Source organism: Mya arenaria, chromosome 5 (assembly GCF_026914265.1).
Source record: "Mya arenaria isolate MELC-2E11 chromosome 5, ASM2691426v1".
NCBI lineage: Eukaryota > Metazoa > Mollusca > Bivalvia > Myida > Myidae > Mya > Mya arenaria.
The window spans coordinates 36877013-36899035 of NC_069126.1; the positions used below are offsets into that span (position 1 = coordinate 36877013).

The 22023-nt window shown below is 40.4% G+C and overlaps 1 protein-coding gene across 1 annotated transcript in view; it reads right to left on the bottom strand.

The window, feature by feature from the left end:
- LOC128234308 (F-box/LRR-repeat protein 2-like) overlaps positions 1–22023 on the bottom strand; it is a 38166-nt gene that overhangs the window by 10588 nt on the left and 5555 nt on the right. The window contains exons 2-10 of the mRNA XM_052948475.1: positions 18905–18975; positions 16951–17005; positions 14302–14376; positions 12720–12814; positions 11932–12000; positions 11480–11575; positions 3175–3301; positions 832–906; positions 459–589 (exon numbers count right to left, since the gene is read on the bottom strand). Coding sequence (XP_052804435.1) covers positions 459–589; positions 832–906; positions 3175–3301; positions 11480–11575; positions 11932–12000; positions 12720–12814; positions 14302–14376; positions 16951–17005; positions 18905–18975 — 794 coding nt within the window. The remainder of the gene's footprint in view (positions 1–458; positions 590–831; positions 907–3174; positions 3302–11479; positions 11576–11931; positions 12001–12719; positions 12815–14301; positions 14377–16950; positions 17006–18904; positions 18976–22023) is intronic.

A 22023-nucleotide genomic window follows, 5' to 3' on the forward strand; every position in this document is an offset into this window, starting at 1 on the left:
CTGATAATACCCCTGTTCCCCCATACCTTAAGGCTGGGCAGCCGTTAGCGATGGAGACAAGTATGTTATCTGTAAGGCGGGGACATTTTGCTCCAGCTCTCTTAAAATCTTACTATATCCCTGTTCCCCCATACCTTAAGGCAGGGCAGCTTTGAGCGATGAAGACAAATGTGTTATTTGTTAGGCGGGGACATTTTGCCCCAGTCATCTTAAAAACATACTATACCCCTGTTCCCCCATACCTTAAGGCAGGGCAGCCATTAGCGATGGAGACAAATGTGTTATCTGTTAGGCGGGGGCCTTTTTCCCCAGCCACCCCCAAAACTCACTATACCCCTGTTCCCCCATACCTTAAGGCAGGGCAGCCATTAGCAATGGAGACAAGTGTGTTATCTGTTAGGCGGGGGCCTTTTTCCCCAGCCACCCCCAAAACTCACTATACCCCTGTCCTCCCATACCTTAAGGCAGGGCAGCCATTAGCAATGGAGACAAGTGTGTTATCTGTTAGGCGGGGACAATTTGCCACACACAGGAATATCAGGTCATGGCAGTGGTCCCCTATCAACCGAAGACCGTCATCTGTTATATTCTGAAAATAAAAGAGGTTAGGTAGATAAAAATGAAGCAAAACCAATCTTTCTAAACCTTGAAATCAAGGCCCTCATTGGGTGATGTGAAGGTCTACATGCTACTGTTCATCTTCACAAATTCATGCATTGCTTTTATAAGAATATGTCATTGATCAGATTCCAAAAATCTTAATCTATGCAATATTTTATGATCTAAACATACTTTTTATCTAAAATCAAAATCAAATAATAGTAGACTTACCTGACAGTCCTGTATGTTTATTCGGCGAATGTTGTGACAGTGTCTTGCTATATGTCCTATACCAATATCTGTGATCTGGAACAGAAACATACGACGGGCATTCTGTATGTAATGAGGGGCATTCTGCATGTAATGAGGGGCATTCAGTATGTAATGAGGGGCATTCTGTATGTAATGAGGGGCATTTTGTATGTAATGCAGGCATTTAGTATATAATGAGGGACATTCGGGGCATTCTGTATGTAATGAGGGGCATTTAGTATGTAATGAGGGGCATTCTGTATGTAATGAGGGGCATTCTGTATGTAATGAGGGGCATTCAGTATGTAATGAGGGGCATTCTGTATGTAATGAGGGGCATTCTGTATGTAATGAGGGGCATTCAGTATGTAATGAGGGGCATTCTGTATGTAATGAGGGGCATTCTGTATGTAATGAGGGGGCATTCTGGGCATTCTGTATGTAATAAGGGGCATTCAGTATGTGATGAGGGGCATTCTGTATGTAATGAGGGGCATTCTGTAAGTAAAGTATTCAGTATGTAATGCAATATGTCCTATACCAGTATCAGTAATCTGAAACAGAAACATTCGGGGGCATTCAGTATGTAATGAGGGGCATTCAGTATGTAATGAGGGGCATTCAGTATGTTATCAGGGGCTTTCAGTATGTAATGAGAGGCTTTCAGTTTGTAATGAGGGGCATTCAGTATGTAATGAGGGGCACTCAGTATGTAATGATGGGCATTTAGAATATTATGAGGGACATTCAGTATATTATGAGGGGCATTCAGTATATTACATGGGGCATTCAGTATGTAATGAGGGGCATTCAGTATATTATGAGGGGCATTCAGTATGTAATGAGGGGCATTCAGTATATTATGAGGGGCATTCAATATGTAATGAGGGACATTCAGTATCTTATGAGGGGTATTCAGTATGTAATGAGGGACATTCAGTATCTTATGAGGGGCATTCAGTATGTAATGAGGGGCATTCAGTATGTAATGATGGGCATTCAGTATATTATGAGGGGCATTCAGTATATTATGAGGGGCATTCAGTATGTAATGTAATATGTCCTATACCACAGAAACATTCGGGGGCATTCAGTATGTAATGAGGGGCATTCAGTATGTAATGCAATATGTCCAACACTATTGTATGTCAATGCTCCAGTTAGGCCTAAATAGCAGGGGGGAGCACACTGCTGCACTTTTCCGGCGCCCTACTGTTTTTCACTATGCCTTGATATCTATTGGACATATTGTCAACTCAATTTTTTAGAAATAAGTATAAAATATTTTTATTAAAGATAACAGCTAGGGTATTCAAAACAAACTATTAATATTGGAAGTAGTTACAACACATACACAATATGAATTGAACATTGACCCTTGCAAGTGCCCTTTCTGACCCAGCACCCTGTCCTTTTCAAATCCTGGCTGGAGCACTGTATGTGTTTTATGAAGTATCTCAGGTCAAGAACAGTATGTAATGCAATATGTCATTAATAGAAAAGTGTATTTCAAATGATTTTTTTTTCTCACCTTTTAAACATTTATTCGGAAAAATTCTTGTCAGACAAATTGATCGAACTCAATATATTTGCTTAAAAGCATTATAGTTTAAAAAAGACCTAGTCTAGACATTCATTTTGGATGCTTTTAAACAAACAACAGGTTAATGACAAAATAAATAATTTTGTTTTCTTGCAGAAAATTTATTGTTTTAAGTTCATAAAAAACGTAATGATATCTTTATTTGATTCAAAGCCTTTTGAAAGTCTACAAAAGTTAGTAAGCATAACAGCATCCTTTAAATATTTCTTAATGTGGCATTTCAAAACTAATCATGAAGTAATGCATGTTCACAAAAGTTATCATGTCAGAGAATCTTTCCATTTTTATATTTGATAATATCAAACTTTTTTTTTTATCTTTCAAAATTTACATAACAAGTGTTGCAGTGGTATTTTGTTTATTAATAAAGTAAAAGGGGTAGTTAGAGGACCTGCAAAACTCTTCAAATAGCCAGAATTTGATATATTTTTTTAATATGCATAACACATTTTTTTTCTTCTGACGTATGACAATCCAAAGTGTTGATTTCTAATATAAATCAAACATGAGCCACAGTTACATGGCGAATGCCCCTCACAAATGTTACATGTTATTCCCAGTAGAACATTCACCAAACCGAGAAAACAATACAGTACAATACCATAACACAGATTTATTTTCAAATGTTTGAGTTTGAGGCAACCCTTTGAACGTAAGTTAAATACACTCTTCACAAGCCTTTGCAGAGATTTTCTTTCCAGTATTTTGAGGAAACCCACCTGTGTGCATCCTTTACAGATGAAGTCCTCCAGTTTGAGACAACCCCTAGCAAGTGCTTCAAGCCCATCATTGGTCACTTCCTTGCACCATGATATATTCATATGTCGCATCTGATGGCAACCATCACTGTAATAGTAAACACTTTTTTAACTTTATAATTGACAGGTGCAAATTTTTCTAAAAACATTAAAAAAAATTGAAAACAAATCCTTATTATGTTATTTCTTCACTGTCTGTCATTGTCCTGACTGACTGCTGTTGCCCTGACTAACTGCTGTTGCCCTGACTAACTACTGTTGCCCTGACTAACTACTGTTGCCCTGACTAACTGCTGTTGCCCTGACTAACTGCTGTTGTCCTGACTAACTGCTGTTGTCCTGACTAACTGCTGTTGCCCTGACTAACTGCTGTTGCCCTTACTAACTGCTGTTGCCCTGACTAACTGCTGTTGTCCAGACTAACTGCTGTTGTCCTGACTAACTGCTGTTGTCCTGACTTACTACTGTTGTCCTGACTAACTGCTGTTGTCCTGACTAACTGCTGTTGCCCTGACTAACTGCTGTTGCCCTGACTAACTGCTGTTGCCCTGACTAATTACTGTTCTCATGACTAACTGCTGTTGTCCTGACAAACTGCTGTTGTCCTGACTAACTGCTGTTGCCCTGACTGACAGCTGTTGCCCTGACTAATTACTGTTCTCATGACTAACTGCTGTTGTCCTGACAAACTGCTGTTGTCCTGACTAACTACTGTTGTCCTGACTGACAGCTGTTGTCCTGACTGACTGCTGTTGTCCTGACTAACTGCTGTGGCCCTGACTGACTACTGATGTCCTGACTAAATGCTGTTGCCCTGACTGACTGCTGTTGCCCTGACTAACTGCTGTTGTCCTGACTAACTACTGATGTCCTGACTAAATGCTGTTGTCCTGACTAACTGCTGTTGCCCTGACTAACTGCTGTTGTCCTGACTAACTACTGATGTCCTGACTAAATGCTGTTGTCCTGACTAACTGCTGTTGCCCTGACTAACTGCTGTTGTCCTGACTAACTGCTGTTGCCCTGACTAACTGCTGTTGTCCAGACTAACTGCTGTTGTCCTGACTAACTCCTGTTGCCCTGACTAACTACTGTTGTCCTGACTAACTGCTGTTGCCCTGATTAACTGCTGTTGTCCTGACTAACTGCTGTTGCCCTGACTAACTGCTGTTGTCCTGACTAACTGCTGTTGCCCTGATTAACTGCTGTTGTCCTGACTAACTGCTGTGGCCCTGACTTACTACTGTTGCCCTGACTAAATGCTGTTGTCCTGACTAACTGCTGTTGCCCTGACTAACTGCTGTTGCCCTGACTAACTACTGATGTCCTGACTAACTGCTGTTGTCCTGACTAACTGTTGTTGCCCTGACTGACTCCTGTTGTCCTGACTAACTGCTGTTGCCCTGACTTACTGCTGTTGCCCTGACTTACTACTGTTGCCCTGACTAACTGCTGTGGCCCTGACTTACTTCTGTTGTCCTGACTAACTGCTGTTGTCCTGACTAACTGCTGTTGTCCTGACTAACTGCTGTTGCCCTGACTAACTGCTGTTGTCCTGACTAACTGCTGTTGCCCTGACTAACTGCTGTTGCCCTGACTAACTGCTGTTGTCCTGACTAACTACTGTTGTCCTGACTAACTGCTGTTGTCCTGACTAACTGTTGTTGCCCTGACTAACTGTTGTTGTCCTGACTAACTGCTGTTGTCCAGACTAACTGCTGTGGCCCTGATTAACTGCTGTTGTCCTGACTAACTGTTGTTGCCCTGACTAACTGCTGTTGCCCTGACTAACTGCTGTTGCCCTGACTAACTGCTGTTGCCCTGACTAACTGCTGTTGCCCTGACTAACTGCTGTGGCCCTGATTAACTGCTGTTGTCCTGACTAACTGCTGTTGTCCAGACTAACTCCTGTTGCCCTGACTAACTGCTGTTGTCCAGACTAACTCCTGTTGTCCTGACTAACTGCTGTTGTCCAGACTAACTCCTGTTGCCCTGATTAACTGCTGTTGTCCTGACTAACTGCTGTTGTCCTGACTAACTCCTGTTGCCCTGACTAACTGCTGTTGCCCTGACTAACTGCTGTTGTCCTGACTAACTACTGTTGTCCTGACTAACTGCTGTTGTCCTGACTAACTGCTGTTGCCCTGACTAACTGCTGTGGCCCTGACTAACTGCTGTTGTCCTGACTAACTGCTGTTGCCCTGACTGACTACTGTTGCCCTGACTAACTGCTGTTGCCCTGACTAACTGCTGTTGTCCTGACTAACTGCTGTTGCCCTGATTAACTGCTGTTGTCCTGACTAACTGCTGTGGCCCTGACTGACTGCTGTTGTCCTGACTAACTGCTGTTGCCCTGACTGACTACTGTTGCCCTGACTAACTGCTGTTGCCCTGATTAACTGCTGTTGCCCTGACTAACTGCTGTTGTCCTGACTAACTGTTGTTGCCCTGACTAACTCCTGTTGTCCTGACTAACTGCTGTTGTCCTGACTGACAGCTGTTGTCCTGACTAACTGTTGTTGTCCTGACTAACTGCTGTTGCCCTGACTAACTGCTGTGGCCCTGATTAACTGCTGTTGTCCTGACTAACTGCTGTTGCCCTGACTAACTGCTGTTGCCCTGACTAACTGCTGTTGCCCTGACTAACTCCTGTTGTCCTGACTAACTGCTGTTGTCCTGACTGACAGCTGTTGTCCTGACTAACTGTTGTTGTCCTGACTAACTGTTGTTGCCCTGACTAACTGCTGTGGCCCTGATTAACTGCTGTTGTCCTGACTAACTGCTGTTGTCCTGACTGACAGCTGTTGTCCTGACTAACTGTTGTTGTCCTGACTAACTGCTGTTGCCCTGACTAACTGCTGTTGCCCTGACTAACTCCTGTTGCCCTGACTGACTACTGTTGCCCTGACTAACTGCTGTTGTCCTGACTAACTGCTGTTGCCCTGACTAACTGCTGTTGCCCTGACTAACTGCTGTTGCCCTGACTACTGTTGCCCTGACTAACTGCTGTTGCCCTGACTAACTGCTGTTGTCCTGACTAACTGCTGTTGCCCTGACTAACTGCTGTTGCCCTGACTAACTGCTGTTGTCCTGACTAACTACTGATGTCCTGACTAACTCCTGTTGCCCTGACTAACTGCTGTGGCCCTGACTAACTGCTGTTGCCCTGACTAACTGCTGTTGCCCTGACTAAATGCTGTTGCCCTGACTAAATACTGTTGCCCTGACTAACTGCTGTTGTCCTGACTAACTGCTGTTGCCCTGACTAACTCCTGTTGTCCTGACTAACTCCTGTTGCCCTGACTAACTGCTGTTGCCCTGACTAACTGCTGTTGCCCTGACTAACTGCTGTTGCCCTGATTAACTGCTGTTGCCCTGACTAACTGCTGTTGCCCTGACTAACTACTGTTGCCCTGACTAATTGCTGTTGCCCTGACTAACTACTGTTGCCCTGACTAACTGCTGTTGCCCTGATTAACTGCTGTTGCCCTGACTAACTGCTGTTGTCCTGACTAACTGCTGTTGTCCTGACTAACTGCTGTTGCCCTGACTAACTCCTGTTGTCCTGACTAACTGCTGTTGCCCTGACTAACTGCTGTGGCCCTGACTTACTACTGTTGCCCTGACTAAATGCTGTTGCCCTGACTAAATGCTGTTGCCCTGACTAAATACTGTTGCCCTGACTAACTGCTGTTGCCCTGACTGACTGCTGTTGCCCTGACTTACTACTGTTGCCCTGACTAAATGCTGTTGTCCTGACTAACTCCTGTTGTCCTGACTAACTGCTGTTGCCCTGACTAACTACTGATGCCCTGACTAACTGCTGTTGCCCTGACTAACTGCTGTTGTCCTGACTAACTGCTGTTGTCCTGACTAACTCCTGTTGTCCTGACTAACTGCTGTTGCCCTGACTAACTGCTGTTGCCCTGACTAATTGCTGTTGCCCTGACTAACTGCTGTTGTCCTGACTAACTCCTGTTGTCCTGACTAACTCCTGTGGCCCTGACTTATTGCTGTTGCCCTGACTAACTGCTGTTGTCCTGACTAACTCCTGTTGTCCTGACTAACTACTGTTGTCATGACTAACTGCTGTGGCCCTGACTAACTACTGTTGTCCTGACTAACTGCTGTTGCCCTGATTAACTGCTGTTGTCCTGACTAACTACTGATGTCCTGACTAAATGCTGTTGTCCTGACTAACTGCTGTTGCCCTGACTAACTGCTGTTGTCCTGACTAACTGCTGTTGCCCTGACTAACTGCTGTTGTCCAGACTAACTGCTGTTGTCCTGACTAACTCCTGTTGCCCTGACTAACTACTGTTGTCCTGACTAACTGCTGTTGCCCTGATTAACTGCTGTTGTCCTGACTAACTGCTGTTGCCCTGACTAACTGCTGTTGTCCTGACTAACTGCTGTTGCCCTGATTAACTGCTGTTGTCCTGACTAACTGCTGTGGCCCTGACTTACTACTGTTGCCCTGACTAAATGCTGTTGTCCTGACTAACTGCTGTTGCCCTGACTAACTGCTGTTGCCCTGACTAACTACTGATGTCCTGACTAACTGCTGTTGTCCTGACTAACTGTTGTTGCCCTGACTGACTCCTGTTGTCCTGACTAACTGCTGTTGCCCTGACTTACTGCTGTTGCCCTGACTTACTACTGTTGCCCTGACTAACTGCTGTGGCCCTGACTTACTTCTGTTGTCCTGACTAACTGCTGTTGTCCTGACTAACTGCTGTTGTCCTGACTAACTGCTGTTGTCCAGACTAACTGCTGTTGTCCTGACTAACTGCTGTTGCCCTGACTTACTGCTGTTGCCCTGACTAACTGCTGTTGTCCTGACTAACTACTGTTGTCCTGACTAACTGCTGTTGTCCTGACTAACTGTTGTTGCCCTGACTAACTGTTGTTGTCCTGACTAACTGCTGTTGTCCAGACTAACTGCTGTGGCCCTGATTAACTGCTGTTGTCCTGACTAACTGCTGTTGCCCTGACTAACTCCTGTTGCCCTGACTAACTGCTGTTGCCCTGACTAACTGCTGTTGCCCTGACTAACTGCTGTTGCCCTGACTAACTGCTGTGGCCCTGACTAACTGCTGTTGTCCTGACTAACTGCTGTTGTCCAGACTAACTCCTGTTGCCCTGACTAACTGCTGTTGTCCAGACTAACTCCTGTTGTCCTGACTAACTGCTGTTGTCCAGACTAACTCCTGTTGCCCTGATTAACTGCTGTTGTCCTGACTAACTGCTGTTGTCCTGACTAACTCCTGTTGCCCTGACTAACTGCTGTTGCCCTGACTAACTGCTGTTGTCCTGACTAACTGTTGTTGTCCTGACTAACTGCTGTTGTCCTGACTAACTGCTGTTGCCCTGACTAACTGCTGTGGCCCTGACTAACTGCTGTTGTCCTGACTAACTGCTGTTGCCCTGACTGACTACTGTTGCCCTGACTAACTGCTGTTGCCCTGACTAACTGCTGTTGTCCTGACTAACTGCTGTTGCCCTGATTAACTGCTGTTGTCCTGACTAACTGCTGTGGCCCTGACTGACTGCTGTTGTCCTGACTAACTGCTGTTGCCCTGACTGACTACTGTTGCCCTGACTAACTGCTGTTGCCCTGATTAACTGCTGTTGCCCTGACTAACTGCTGTTGTCCTGACTAACTGTTGTTGCCCTGACTAACTCCTGTTGTCCTGACTAACTGCTGTTGTCCTGACTGACAGCTGTTGTCCTGACTAACTGTTGTTGTCCTGACTAACTGCTGTTGCCCTGACTAACTGCTGTGGCCCTGATTAACTGCTGTTGTCCTGACTAACTGCTGTTGCCCTGACTAACTGCTGTGGCCCTGATTAACTGCTGTTGCCCTGACTAACTCCTGTTGTCCTGACTAACTGCTGTTGTCCTGACTGACAGCTGTTGTCCTGACTAACTGTTGTTGTCCTGACTAACTGTTGTTGCCCTGACTAACTGCTGTGGCCCTGATTAACTGCTGTTGTCCTGACTAACTGCTGTTGTCCTGACTGACAGCTGTTGTCCTGACTAACTGTTGTTGTCCTGACTAACTGCTGTTGCCCTGACTAACTGCTGTTGTCCTTGCCCTGACTAACTCCTGTTGCCCTGACTGACTACTGTTGCCCTGACTAACTGCTGTTGTCCTGACTAACTGCTGTTGCCCTGACTAACTGCTGTTGCCCTGACTAACTGCTGTTGCCCTGACTACTGTTGCCCTGACTAACTGCTGTTGCCCTGACTAACTCCTGTTGTCCTGACTGACTACTGTTGCCCTGACTAACTGCTGTTGCCCTGACTAACTGCTGTTGTCCTGACTAACTACTGATGCCCTGACTAACTCCTGTTGCCCTGACTAACTGCTGTGGCCCTGACTTACTACTGTTGCCCTGACTAAATGCTGTTGCCCTGACTAAATGCTGTTGCCCTGACTAAATACTGTTGCCCTGACTAAATACTGTTGCCCTGACTAACTGCTGTTGCCCTGACTAACTCCTGTTGTCCTGACTAACTCCTGTTGCCCTGACTAACTGCTGTTGCCCTGACTAACTGCTGTTGCCCTGACTAACTGCTGTTGCCCTGATTAACTGCTGTTGCCCTGACTAACTGCTGTTGCCCTGACTGACTGCTGTTGCCCTGACTAATTGCTGTTGCCCTGACTAACTACTGTTGCCCTGACTAACTGCTGTTGCCCTGATTAACTGCTGTTGCCCTGACTAACTGCTGTTGTCCTGACTAACTGCTGTTGTCCTGACTAACTGCTGTTGCCCTGACTAACTCCTGTTGTCCTGACTAACTGCTGTTGCCCTGACTAACTGCTGTGGCCCTGACTTACTACTGTTGCCCTGACTAAATGCTGTTGCCCTGACTAAATGCTGTTGCCCTGACTAAATACTGTTGCCCTGACTAACTGCTGTTGCCCTGACTGACTGCTGTTGCCCTGACTTACTACTGTTGCCCTGACTAAATGCTGTTGTCCTGACTAACTCCTGTTGTCCTGACTAACTGCTGTTGCCCTGACTAACTACTGATGCCCTGACTAACTGCTGTTGCCCTGACTAACTGCTGTTGTCCTGACTAACTGCTGTTGTCCTGACTAACTCCTGTTGTCCTGACTAACTGCTGTTGCCCTGACTAACTGCTGTTGCCCTGACTAATTGCTGTTGCCCTGACTAACTGCTGTTGTCCTGACTAACTCCTGTTGTCCTGACTAACTCCTGTGGCCCTGACTTATTGCTGTTGCCCTGACTAACTGCTGTTGTCCTGACTAACTCCTGTTGTCCTGACTAACTACTGTTGTCATGACTAACTGCTGTGGCCCTGACTAACTGCTGTTGCCCTGACTAACTGCTGTTGTCCTGACTAACTCCTGTTGTTGGGACTTATTGTTGTTGTCCTGACTAACTGCTGTTGTCCTGACTAACTGCTGTTGTCCTGACTAACTCCTGTTGTCCTGACTAACTACTGTTGTCATGACTAACTGCTGTGGCCCTGACTTATTGTTGTTGCCCTGACTAACTGCTGTTGTCCTGACTAACTCCTGTTGTTGGGACTTATTGTTGTTGTCCTGACTAACTGCTGTTGTCCTGTCTAACTGCTGTGGCCCTGACTTATTGCTGTTGCCATGATTAAACACTGTTAAAAGCTGTACTGTTACTAAGGCCTCTTTAAACAGTATTGTCCTGACTAACCTGTATTGCCCTGACTATTTGTTATTACACTGATTAATTGTTATTGCCCAGACTAACCACTGTTGACCTGATTACCTGTTATTGTCCTGACTGACTGGTATTGCCTTGATTACCTGTTATTGTCCTGACTGACTGTTATTGCCTTGATTACCTGCTAATGTCCCGACTGACCGTTATTGCCTTGATTACCTGTTATTGTCCTGACTGACTGTTATTGCCTTGGTTACCTGCTAATGTCCTGACTGACTGTTATTGCCTTGATAACATGCTAATGTCCTGACTGACTGTTATTGCCCTGACTAAATGTTATTGCCCTGACTACTTATATTATTTGTTATTGCCATGATCAGCAGTTATTGCCCTGATTAACTTGATACGCCCTGACAAACTGCTATTGGCCTTACTAACTAATATTGCCTGAACTGTTTTTTGCCCAGATTATAATGCCTGACTAACCTGACATCTCTCTTTACGTGCCTTGTCTAATATACATGGGCAGAGGCTGAAACATGAAATACACACACAAATATAACTGTTATTGCCCTGGTAATGAGGGCCCCACCTACCTGACATCTTTGAGGGACTTGTCTGACATACAAGGGCAGGAGCTGAGGTCAAGGTGTTGTAACTTCTTACTGTGCCGACCCAGGCTTGCACATGTTCTGCAGGTTGGTAATGTAACAGGTTTATATGTTATATATTATGCAAGAAATTTTAGTTTTTTTATATACATTTATTAGTAACTCCTATTAGAATAAAGATGCATAATTATTGATAAGATTTTAAATCAGTGATATCATACTGGCTTAACAACATTTTCTTCTCCTGTATAATTGTCAGAAAAAATAATCTATCATATGAAAATGCTAAATGCATTAAGATGATCAACATATAAGGCAATATTAAATTGTCAGATGGTATAGATGTTCCAGTGGCCATAGTTCTCTTGATCATTAGATTCAATTATGTTGATGAGTCTGTCTTAACAATGAAAGCTTAATCATACTCTACAACTTACGAATCTGTGAGCTTCTTACAGTTGTGTAGATTTAACTCTTCAATGTTCCGACATTGTTCTGCAATTTTCCTGAAGCATGTAAATCAATACACATAATTGTAAAACAATATAATGATGGCTTTCTGTTACCGTTTAAAACCATAAAATTAGAAACGCTAATAAATCCCACAGGGAAAAATCTCATGTTCCGCAGACAAAAAGGCAACATACTGAAGCCTTTTTAATTAAAGATCTGCAAATAAAACTGCACCAAGTAGGCAAATAGGCTTGTGAAATTAGCACTCCAGGCAAGTCATAAGAGCTGTCAATTCAGAGCTAATTCAATTTTTCAAACACTGCATTTTCAGACAAAGAATACATAACAACATCTTTCAACAATAACATACTAAAATTTGAACACTGTTAAAGTTAAAACATTGAAAACAAATTCCAAAATAAATCAGATTTCAAAGATAAGTTTGCAGTGTTAGAGTGTAAATATTAACTGTAATGACAACATTGAGATATGAGATATGTTTAAAAGATAAAAAAAAATAAGAATCTGACCTTGCTTTTTGTCACCAATCCATGATTGTGTTGTATAAATGTATATATCATAAATATGCGCATAAAGGCTGTCTTGTTGTTGACAAGGAAACTATCAGTCACCCAATAGAAAACAAGAGTAATCTCTGACAGAGGCTTATTTGGGAGCCTAATTTTGGAGTAAAGCTCAAACCTTAGCCTTGGTGTAAATACTTCTGAACCAACGCTGTTATATAAGTTTATAGAGTAAGAATAATACTGACTGTAGGGCGTCGTCTGTTATGTTCTGACAACCCATGAGGCTTAACCTCTTCAGGAACCCGCCACATCGCTTTGATATGTTCTCAACTACTGAAGTCTGAAACAAAAACAAACAGTTACTAAGAGATATGGGCCTTGCTATAGATGTTTGTGTTGTCCCTGGCAACATGTGTACCAAGTTTTATTTGAATATCTTGAGCGGTTAATATTATGCGCAAGTTTTTTCCCAATGACGACAACCGACAAAGACACCATGGCTTTTACTATGACAATACCTTAAATTCTTTCTTTGAACAAAAAATGCTCGCCACTTAAATAAATTGGTTGTCAGTTTAATGGGTTTTGACATATTTTCTAAGTGCAGAATCATTGTGTTTCATTTGTTTTTTAAAAAACAACAACAAAAAAACACTTTCACTTTGAGCTTGATTCAATCTCTAAAGTCAAAATTCCTTAAAACATTTCCCTCCAACTACAAAAATTACTTCTCTCTGAAAGTCTATGTAACAATTTTACTTGATTGATTAGAAAAGATTAAAAAAAAAATAGAATTCCCAGCAATGTCTCAACAAGTAAGATGTTAGGGATTTCAAAATCATGTGAAATAAGATAATTTACTGAGAATGTTAAATTCTGTGAAACAAAATAAAGCTTTCACAGAAACTCATTCTCATTGATCAGAGGTTTGATAATGATAAATCTTACATAATAGCATAGCATCATCACTCTGGTGAACGAGAATGCAGAAACTCAACAGCTAATAATTTTAAAAAAAAGTTTGAAAATTTAAGAAGTTCAAGCACACATGAATCAAGCATAATCTTCCCTTTACTTGAGTACAAAGAATCAAGGATATGCATTCATATTTCATCAAGAGCTTTCACAGTTGTCGACACAGGAGCTGTTAATGTTAAGTTGTGGAATTAACAAGTGAATTGTGACAGAGAGGGCAGGGGCATATCAGCCTATGCTAACCAACATTCCTATGAAGTTTCATGAGTGTAGGTGCCATACTTTTTGGCATTACATGCGACACAAAGTTATTCAGATCATTTTTTACAATTTCAAGGAACAATACTCTAATTAGATCGAGAACAATGTGAAAGAATTGGCAGGTGCTAAGCTGACCATGCTCACCAACATTCCTATGGAGTTTCATGAGCACAAATACTCAAGATATTTTTCTGATGAGTTTTTACTTAGTCAAGGGCAATAACTTTTGTAAGACCAAATAAAATGTGATAGAATTGGCAAGTGTGCAACAGTCCTATAAAGTTTCTGGATGCGTTGGTACATAAGTTGGTGCGATACTATTGGTGCTACATGCAACACAAAGTTATTCAGACCACTTGAACTACGTCAAGGGCTAATCTCTTCTTTGTCCCAGCAAAATGTGACAGAAATGGCAGGTGCACAACAGCCCATGTTGACCAACATTACTATGAAGTTTCATGTATGTACAGAGTGCAATAATCCTGGAGATGCATGCAACATTTAGGGACCAACGAGACGCAACGTTTTTAATACAACTTTAATATAGCCACAAGATACCTGGGGAATAAATAAGCATAAGCTTTAGCCTACCTTGACATCCACTTGAAATTTGAACAGATCCACTCTCTGCCAGTTGCTCCCATCCAGAGCCAGCAAGTTCCAATACTGAGGTACAATAATGAAATACAGTTACATCACTTATTAACAAGGTCAGCGTCTTATTTCAAGCTTCCACACTTCAACTGAGCTGTGTTAGTTACCCTTGAATACAAAACTATGAAATAAAGGCTGTCCTTAAACAATAGTTGGTTTGCAGGGCACCAACCAAGACTTTAAGTTGGTTGGTAGTGATGATATAATTTGATAATATCTGTTAACTGAAGTTAAGAAGGTTGCTGTGACCTTGACCTCAAAGGCAGGCACACGAGTCTTGGGCGAACACATCCTCATTCCTTATTTAAACTTCCAACATTGTTTAACACAGATATGGACTGGACATGAACTATTATCAGTAAGGCTTATATAGGAATACATTCATGTGACATTGACCATGAAGGTAGGGACACTGATTTTTAGGGCAAACCATCTTTATACTATGATGTTGACCTAAACCTTGAAGGTAGGGACATTAGTCTTGTGGGCAACATCCTCATGTTATAATAGTTACTTCTGACATATATTTTTAATAATCAGATCATGAATGAGAAAGGTATTGACCAGACAAAAACAGAACAATTGGAAAAACATAAGTTAAAAAAGTTGCTGTGACCTTGAGCTTTAAGATAAGGACAAGTGCCTTTAGTGTGACATCATCCTTATGCTATGGTGGCCACTTCTACCTAAATAATGTTAAAATCTAACCATAAATGAGAATTAAAGATATGGACCTGGCACAGACTATTATCAGGGACTGGATAAAAATGGGATGGAGGGACGTTCAGAAGGTATCTGTGACCTTGACTTAAGGTAAGGGTTGTGGGTCTTGTGTGCAACAAATCCTCCTGCTATGGAGGTCACTTATAATTATGTAATTATTTCTAATAATTTTTAAGTCCATCCATGAATGGGAAAGATTTGGACTGGATAAAAATGGGACGAATGGACAGACACATACTAAGTTCAGATGGTTTCTGTGACCTTATGTTTAAAGATAGGGACATAAAGCTGCATACAAAATGTATGGTTAAATGGATTTCAAGGCATTCATAATCGTATTTCTGTTATTTATAACAGTTCATGCTGTCATCGCATGCAAAGGGATCCATGACAGAAGACATGTAAATTGGAAACTAAATCAATTACCAGAGAACAGGAATCTCCTAGCTACAAACTAAGGCATTGTAAAGCAAACTGTAATATAATTTGCTTCCTCTTTGATCAAATATATTGCTGCCTATGCAACTATAATAATTTCCAGCATTTTCTCTGCAGACTGCTAAGGGTACAATTATTTCATACTGAGTGTCAATGAAGCTGAACTTTTGTTTCTTATAAAATCCCTAAACGACTCTATTGCAAACATAATAATGAATAAACAAGACGGTATCAGGTTTTCTGTAATGAAATTAAAACATGCAATTAAATTCACTACATTCAAATTTATTTTGCATAATTATCATCTCAGTGAATTTTTTAAAACAAATCAACAACTGTCATGGCTTTTCAGCAAAATATGAGAAAAGGCCTGGCCTTCTCATTTTGGGAAATTTTAGTGCATAAATGCTTGAAAGACATTGATTAAACATTATTGGAAATTGATTTTCAATTAAAAACAAACACAACTATAACATCAGAAAAACCAATGATTCCAATTTTGTTTTTATAATTTTGAGAAACAGTTTTTTTTTTCAGTTGGAAAGTAGCCGATTTTCAGCCCCTGCTAAAAAAGGAGAAACAAGAGCTGTCACAGTATGTGACGAATGCCCCCGAATGTGATATTGACCTATGAACAAGGTCAGTATGTGAAAAAGTTGATCTTGCCTTTACGTGTCAAATACATATGGCAAGTTATTTTAAATTGCCACTGAACATAAAAAAATACCACCCATACTTGACAACCTACACACTTATGTCCTTATATTCAGCATTCCATTGTGAATAAACACCTAAGTATATCTTTCACCTTAATTATTAGAGGTAGGGACACGGGTCTTGCACGCGACACGTCATCTTGGTATGTCAAACACATGTGGCAAGTTATTTTAAAATTGTCCATACAATAAAAAGTTACAGCCCGGACACGACAACCTATACTCTATGTCCTTATATGCAGCATTCCACTGTGAATAAACACCTAAGTGTGACCTTGACATTAGAGATTGGGACACGGGTCATGCACTCGACACGTTGTCTTGGTATGTCAAACACATGTGGCAAGATATTTTAAAATCTGTCCATACAAAAGAAAGTTACAGCCCGGACACAAGTTATTGAGCCGGACACACCGACGGAAGGACCGTTCGCACCGGACAGACGGACGGATGGTGCGATTTTAATATGCCCACCATTGGGGGCATAAAAACACTGGCTGAAGACTTTTAAATTTAAATCTATAGTAAGCTTATTACACAGGCAAAGAATTGTGCATATTTGACTGCATTCTCTTTGTAAATGAATACGGAATAAATTACTTTTATCAATTTTCCATTAAATCATTACAAAAAGCGACCTGAATATTAAATACTGTAACAAAACTATCATACAATTCCTATTTGTTAAATCACTTAGTGGTTTGGTTACCTTGGAAACCTGCGCACATCTGCATAGGGACACAACATCCAAGAACGAGAAAATTCTGAAAAATATTATGATAAATTAGGATTTATTGTAAACCAGTCATTTGCAAACAGACCGTATGATCAAGTTACATGTACTCTAATTGTTGTCATGTTTATATCACAAAGATATGAATTTTAAAAGTGGAAAATGTTTTTCAATGGATTTTCCTCCCTAAAATCCTGTAACTTTCTGGCTAAATCTAGTATAGGTTTTTAACCATAAAAAAATAAAATGACAAATTTTTAAGTAACAATTTTTTTAAATATGAAACCAGCATGTTAACTGTAGGATGCGTTACAATGCCCAAACATGGTCAAAAACAAAACTTACATTTTTGTAAAAAATAATTACATGTATTATATGTATAAACTTATAAAAGTATAAGAACTATGGGATTTCAACAAATGATTATTGTCTAACAAACGTACTTCCCAAGTCTCACATGACTACATTCAATCCTGGTTAGTAATTATGTTTCAAATATGGACAATTAGGTATCTCTGTTTTTTGTGGAAGCATTTTTGCAGATGCATTACGACCATTTCCCTAAATGATGTCTGCAATTTCTGTCTGATTTCCTAGAAAAGGGCTTTGAGTATTTCCTGGCATTAAAAAATCGGAATGTAATGGACCTTGCTTGTCTATCTAAACAAATTGAAACAGTCTAGCAATAGTGTTGAGATTGACAGTGGTTGACAACTGCAAATACTCCCAATATTGTTGGCTTTCTTAAAGACCCATTGATGAAAACTATCATGGCTGAATAAAGACTGTCTGCCACATCCAATTTGCAGGACAAAATCAATCCTATTTTTTTATCACATTTTATGTTGTTTCTGAAAAGAAAAATGTTGTGTAATGTTATAAGAGAAAGCTTATAAAATCTATCAAATAAATATGATACATAGCTAATATGAAAATAACAATTAAAGTCACATATTTGGGAGGAGAGGTGTATTTGGTTTAAAATTTGCAATTTAAGTGTTATTACATCGATTAAAAAGTGTTGCCTCTAATAATTGAAGTTATTATTATTTTCAACATTTTTTATTTATAATCCATGATAATCTAATGACCTAGGTGGAGTTTTATTATTTTTTGGCTGGAAATGCACTCTTACTTCCAAATTAGTTTTACCACAGTTGATAATATTGTTTTAATATTCAAAAGAAGATGAATAAATGTTGACAAGAATGGTTCTTATGAAGGATACCGAGTTTAATTTGAAAGAAATGAGCATAAAACACGATAATTCTACCTTATGAGACTATAGAGGATGGGAGCAGTACTTTTCAACCCTTAGACTTTTCAATCCTTATTTCAAAGACTTTTCAACCCCTACCTGTTTGGACTTTTCAACCCCTTGCTGAATTATTTTAATAGCCATATTAAAGACTTTTCACAAGTGTACCAAGTTTCCCCTGAATATATTTGAATAAGATATGCACAAATGCACGATGACTACGATGATAATAGGGTTTTTCACTTAAGAAACCAGACAAGAAAAAAGATTGACTTAAAAATTCTAACCAATGCCTACTAAATACTAGTGTTGGGAATCGGTTGCAATTTTACTATCGATGATCGTTCCACTCAAGTAACCGATTATCGATAGTACAATCGGTTCTTAAAATACTAGTTGTAGTTTTATTCATGTATTAAACTCTTAATCATTATATGCATATACCTCATGTCTATGATGGAAGTTATTAAGTGTTGTTGTATAAAAAATAGTTCATTTACTTGCTCATTGTGGCTTTCATCAGCCATTTCGTTAAAGATAACATCTGAACACTTACTATCTTTTTTTTTTTGATAATCGATTATAACTAATCACTATTGATTGTCGCCGATTTCAGGCCCAACCAATCGATTTTCGATTATAATCGATCATCGGAACATCACTACTAAATACCTAAGGAGTAGTTCCTTTGGCAACTTTCTGTTCACTTGGGCATCGTCATCGGTAATGGAGTTCTGAGACACCTGAAAATAAAGGAGAAAGTATACATTTTTTAAACTGATAATCAAGTACGTCTAAAATTCATATTATAATATTTAATACTAATTAATATAAAAATAAGTTGTTTTGGTAGAAAAAAACACCAAAAACACAAAGTTCAACTATTAATTGATTGCTGAAGTAAGGAACAGAGGGAGTACATAGTAAAACTTTGACAGTTTAGGGACCGAAATTTCAAAGTCAGAATTGCTGGTATACAAGTCAAATCTGTTTTAAAAGATTTATACAAATAATAAACTGGAAAAATAACTTTTAAATGTAGACAGCCGACTGCTTTGTTGCTGATGCCCACAATTGGACATCCTATTAAACATATTAGAAGTGTTTAGAACTTATTACATAATTTTGTGGTAGATCCGTGGTATAGCGGTAAGACACTGGGGTTGCAGGATCGATCCCCCACCTCACCTCCCAAAATTACTTATCATTCATATTCCCAGAAGTACTTAAAATGGATACTGTGTGACATTACTACACACTGGGCATCATGGTAAAGAATGGAAACTGTTACTACACACTGGGCATCATGTTAAAGAATGGAAACTGCTACTACACACTGGGCATCATGGTAAAGAATGGAAACTGTTACTACACACTGGGCATCATGTTAAAGAATGGAAACTGTTACTACACACTGGGCATCATGGTAAAGAATGGAAACTGCTACTACACACTGGGCATCATGGTAAAGAATGGAAACTGTTACTATACACTGGGCATCATGTTAAAGAATGGAAACTGTTACTACACACTGGGCATCATGGTAAAGAATGGAAACTGTTACTACACACTGGGCATCATGTTAAAGAATGGATACTGTTACTACACACTGGGCATCATGGTAAAGAATGGAAACTGTTACTATACACTGGGCATCATGGTAAAGAATGGAAACTGTTACTACACACTGGGCATCATGGTAAAGAATGGAAACTGTTACTACACACTGGGCATCATGTTAAAGAATGGATACTGTTACTACACACTGGGCATCATGGTAAAGAATGGAAACTGCTACTACACACTGGGCATCATGGTAAAGAATGGAAACTGTTACTACACACTGGGCATCATGTTAAAGAATGGAAACTGTTACTATACACTGGGCATCATGTTAAAGAATGGATACTGTTACTACACACTGGGCATCATGGTAAAGAATGGAAACTGTTACTATACACTGGGCATCATGGTAAAGAATGGAAACTGTTACTACACACTGGGCATCATGGTAAAGAATGGAAACTGTTACTACACACTGGGCATCATGTTAAAGAATGGATACTGTTACTACACACTGGGCATCATGTTAAAGAATGGATACTGTTACTACACACTGGGCATCATGTTAAAGAATGGAAACTGTTACTACACACTGGGCATCATGTTAAAGAATGGAAACTGTTACTACACACTGGGCATCATGGTAAAGAATGGATACTGTTACTACACACTGGGCATCATGGTAAAGAATGGATACTGTTACTACACACTGGGCATCATGGTAAAGAATGGATACTGTTACTACACACTGGGCATCATGTTAAAGAATGGAAACTGTTACTACACACTGGGCATCATGGTAAAGAATGGATACTGTTACTACACACTGGGCATCATGTTAAAGAATGGAAACTGTTACTATACACTGGGCATCATGTTAAAGAATGGACACTGTTACTACACACTGGGCATCATGGTAAAGAATGGAAACAGTGTTACTACACACTGGGCATCATGTTAAAGAATGGAAACTGTTACTATACACTGGGCATCATGTTAAAGAATGGATACTGTTACTACACACTGGGCATCATGGTAAAGAATGGAAACTGTTACTACACACTGGGCATCATGTTAAAGAATGGATACTGTTACTACACACTGGGCATAATGTTAAAGAATCAGGATAGCTCTAAAACTGGAATTATATTTTGTACATGTATGTACACTATGCCCAGTAATATAACAAGACTGATACCCTCACAGGAGCTAATGCCCTGGTGGATATTAGGCCAGTAGGGCAGAAAAATAATCCTGCATCCCCCAAACATATACTGTAAGACTGAAAACTTTCAGTGACTCACAACAATGGCTACCTGTCTGTATGGGGATTCCCCCCAGTTTACCAGGGGCCAGTTTGTGTGGAAAACATAGTTACAGCAGCATCTTGACATCATGGCATTTTCACACTTCTCGCACTTTATAACATCTCACACCTTATAACAAGTATAACAAGTTATGGCTCTGTGGTTCAGAAACCATAGATGTAGGAACATCTAGTATTTTCCACCATTAATTTCCCATATCAAGTTGATCTTAAAGCACTTAAGAGTATAAAAACATAGTTCACATAACCTAGTTCATCGGAACATCTGGTATTTTCACACATTAAATCCAAAATCAAGCTGATGAGCGCTGACGAGTGCTGAAGAGCGCTGAAGAGCTTAAAAACATACACATGTAGTTCACAACAGCATCTGATCATCAGAGCATGATCACACTTTCCATACTTTCACAATCATAAGACTGCAGTGTGGAAATCACAGTCTACAACAGCTTCAGTTGGAAATCACAGTCTACAACAGCTTCAGTTGGAAATCACAATCTACAACAGCTTCAGTTGGAAATCACAGTCTACAACAGCTTCAGTTGTGAATCACAGTCTACAACAGCTTCAGTTGTGATTCACAGTCTACAACAGCTTCAGTTGGAAATCACAGTCTACAGCAGCTTCAGTTGGAAATCACAGTCTACAACAGCTTCAGTTGTGAATCACAGTCTACAACAGGTTCAGTTGTGAATCACAGTCTACAACAGCTTCAGTTGTGAATCACAGTCTACAACAGCTTCAGTTGTGCATTTCACCAGATGTTGTCTGTACACTCTTTAGAACACTTATTATATGCTTTGATTACATTTTTCACGATCAATCTATTTCCACACAACTTCCACACAAAATACTGTTGTTTCAATATTTTGCATTACTAATTAATGCTTATTGGACATCC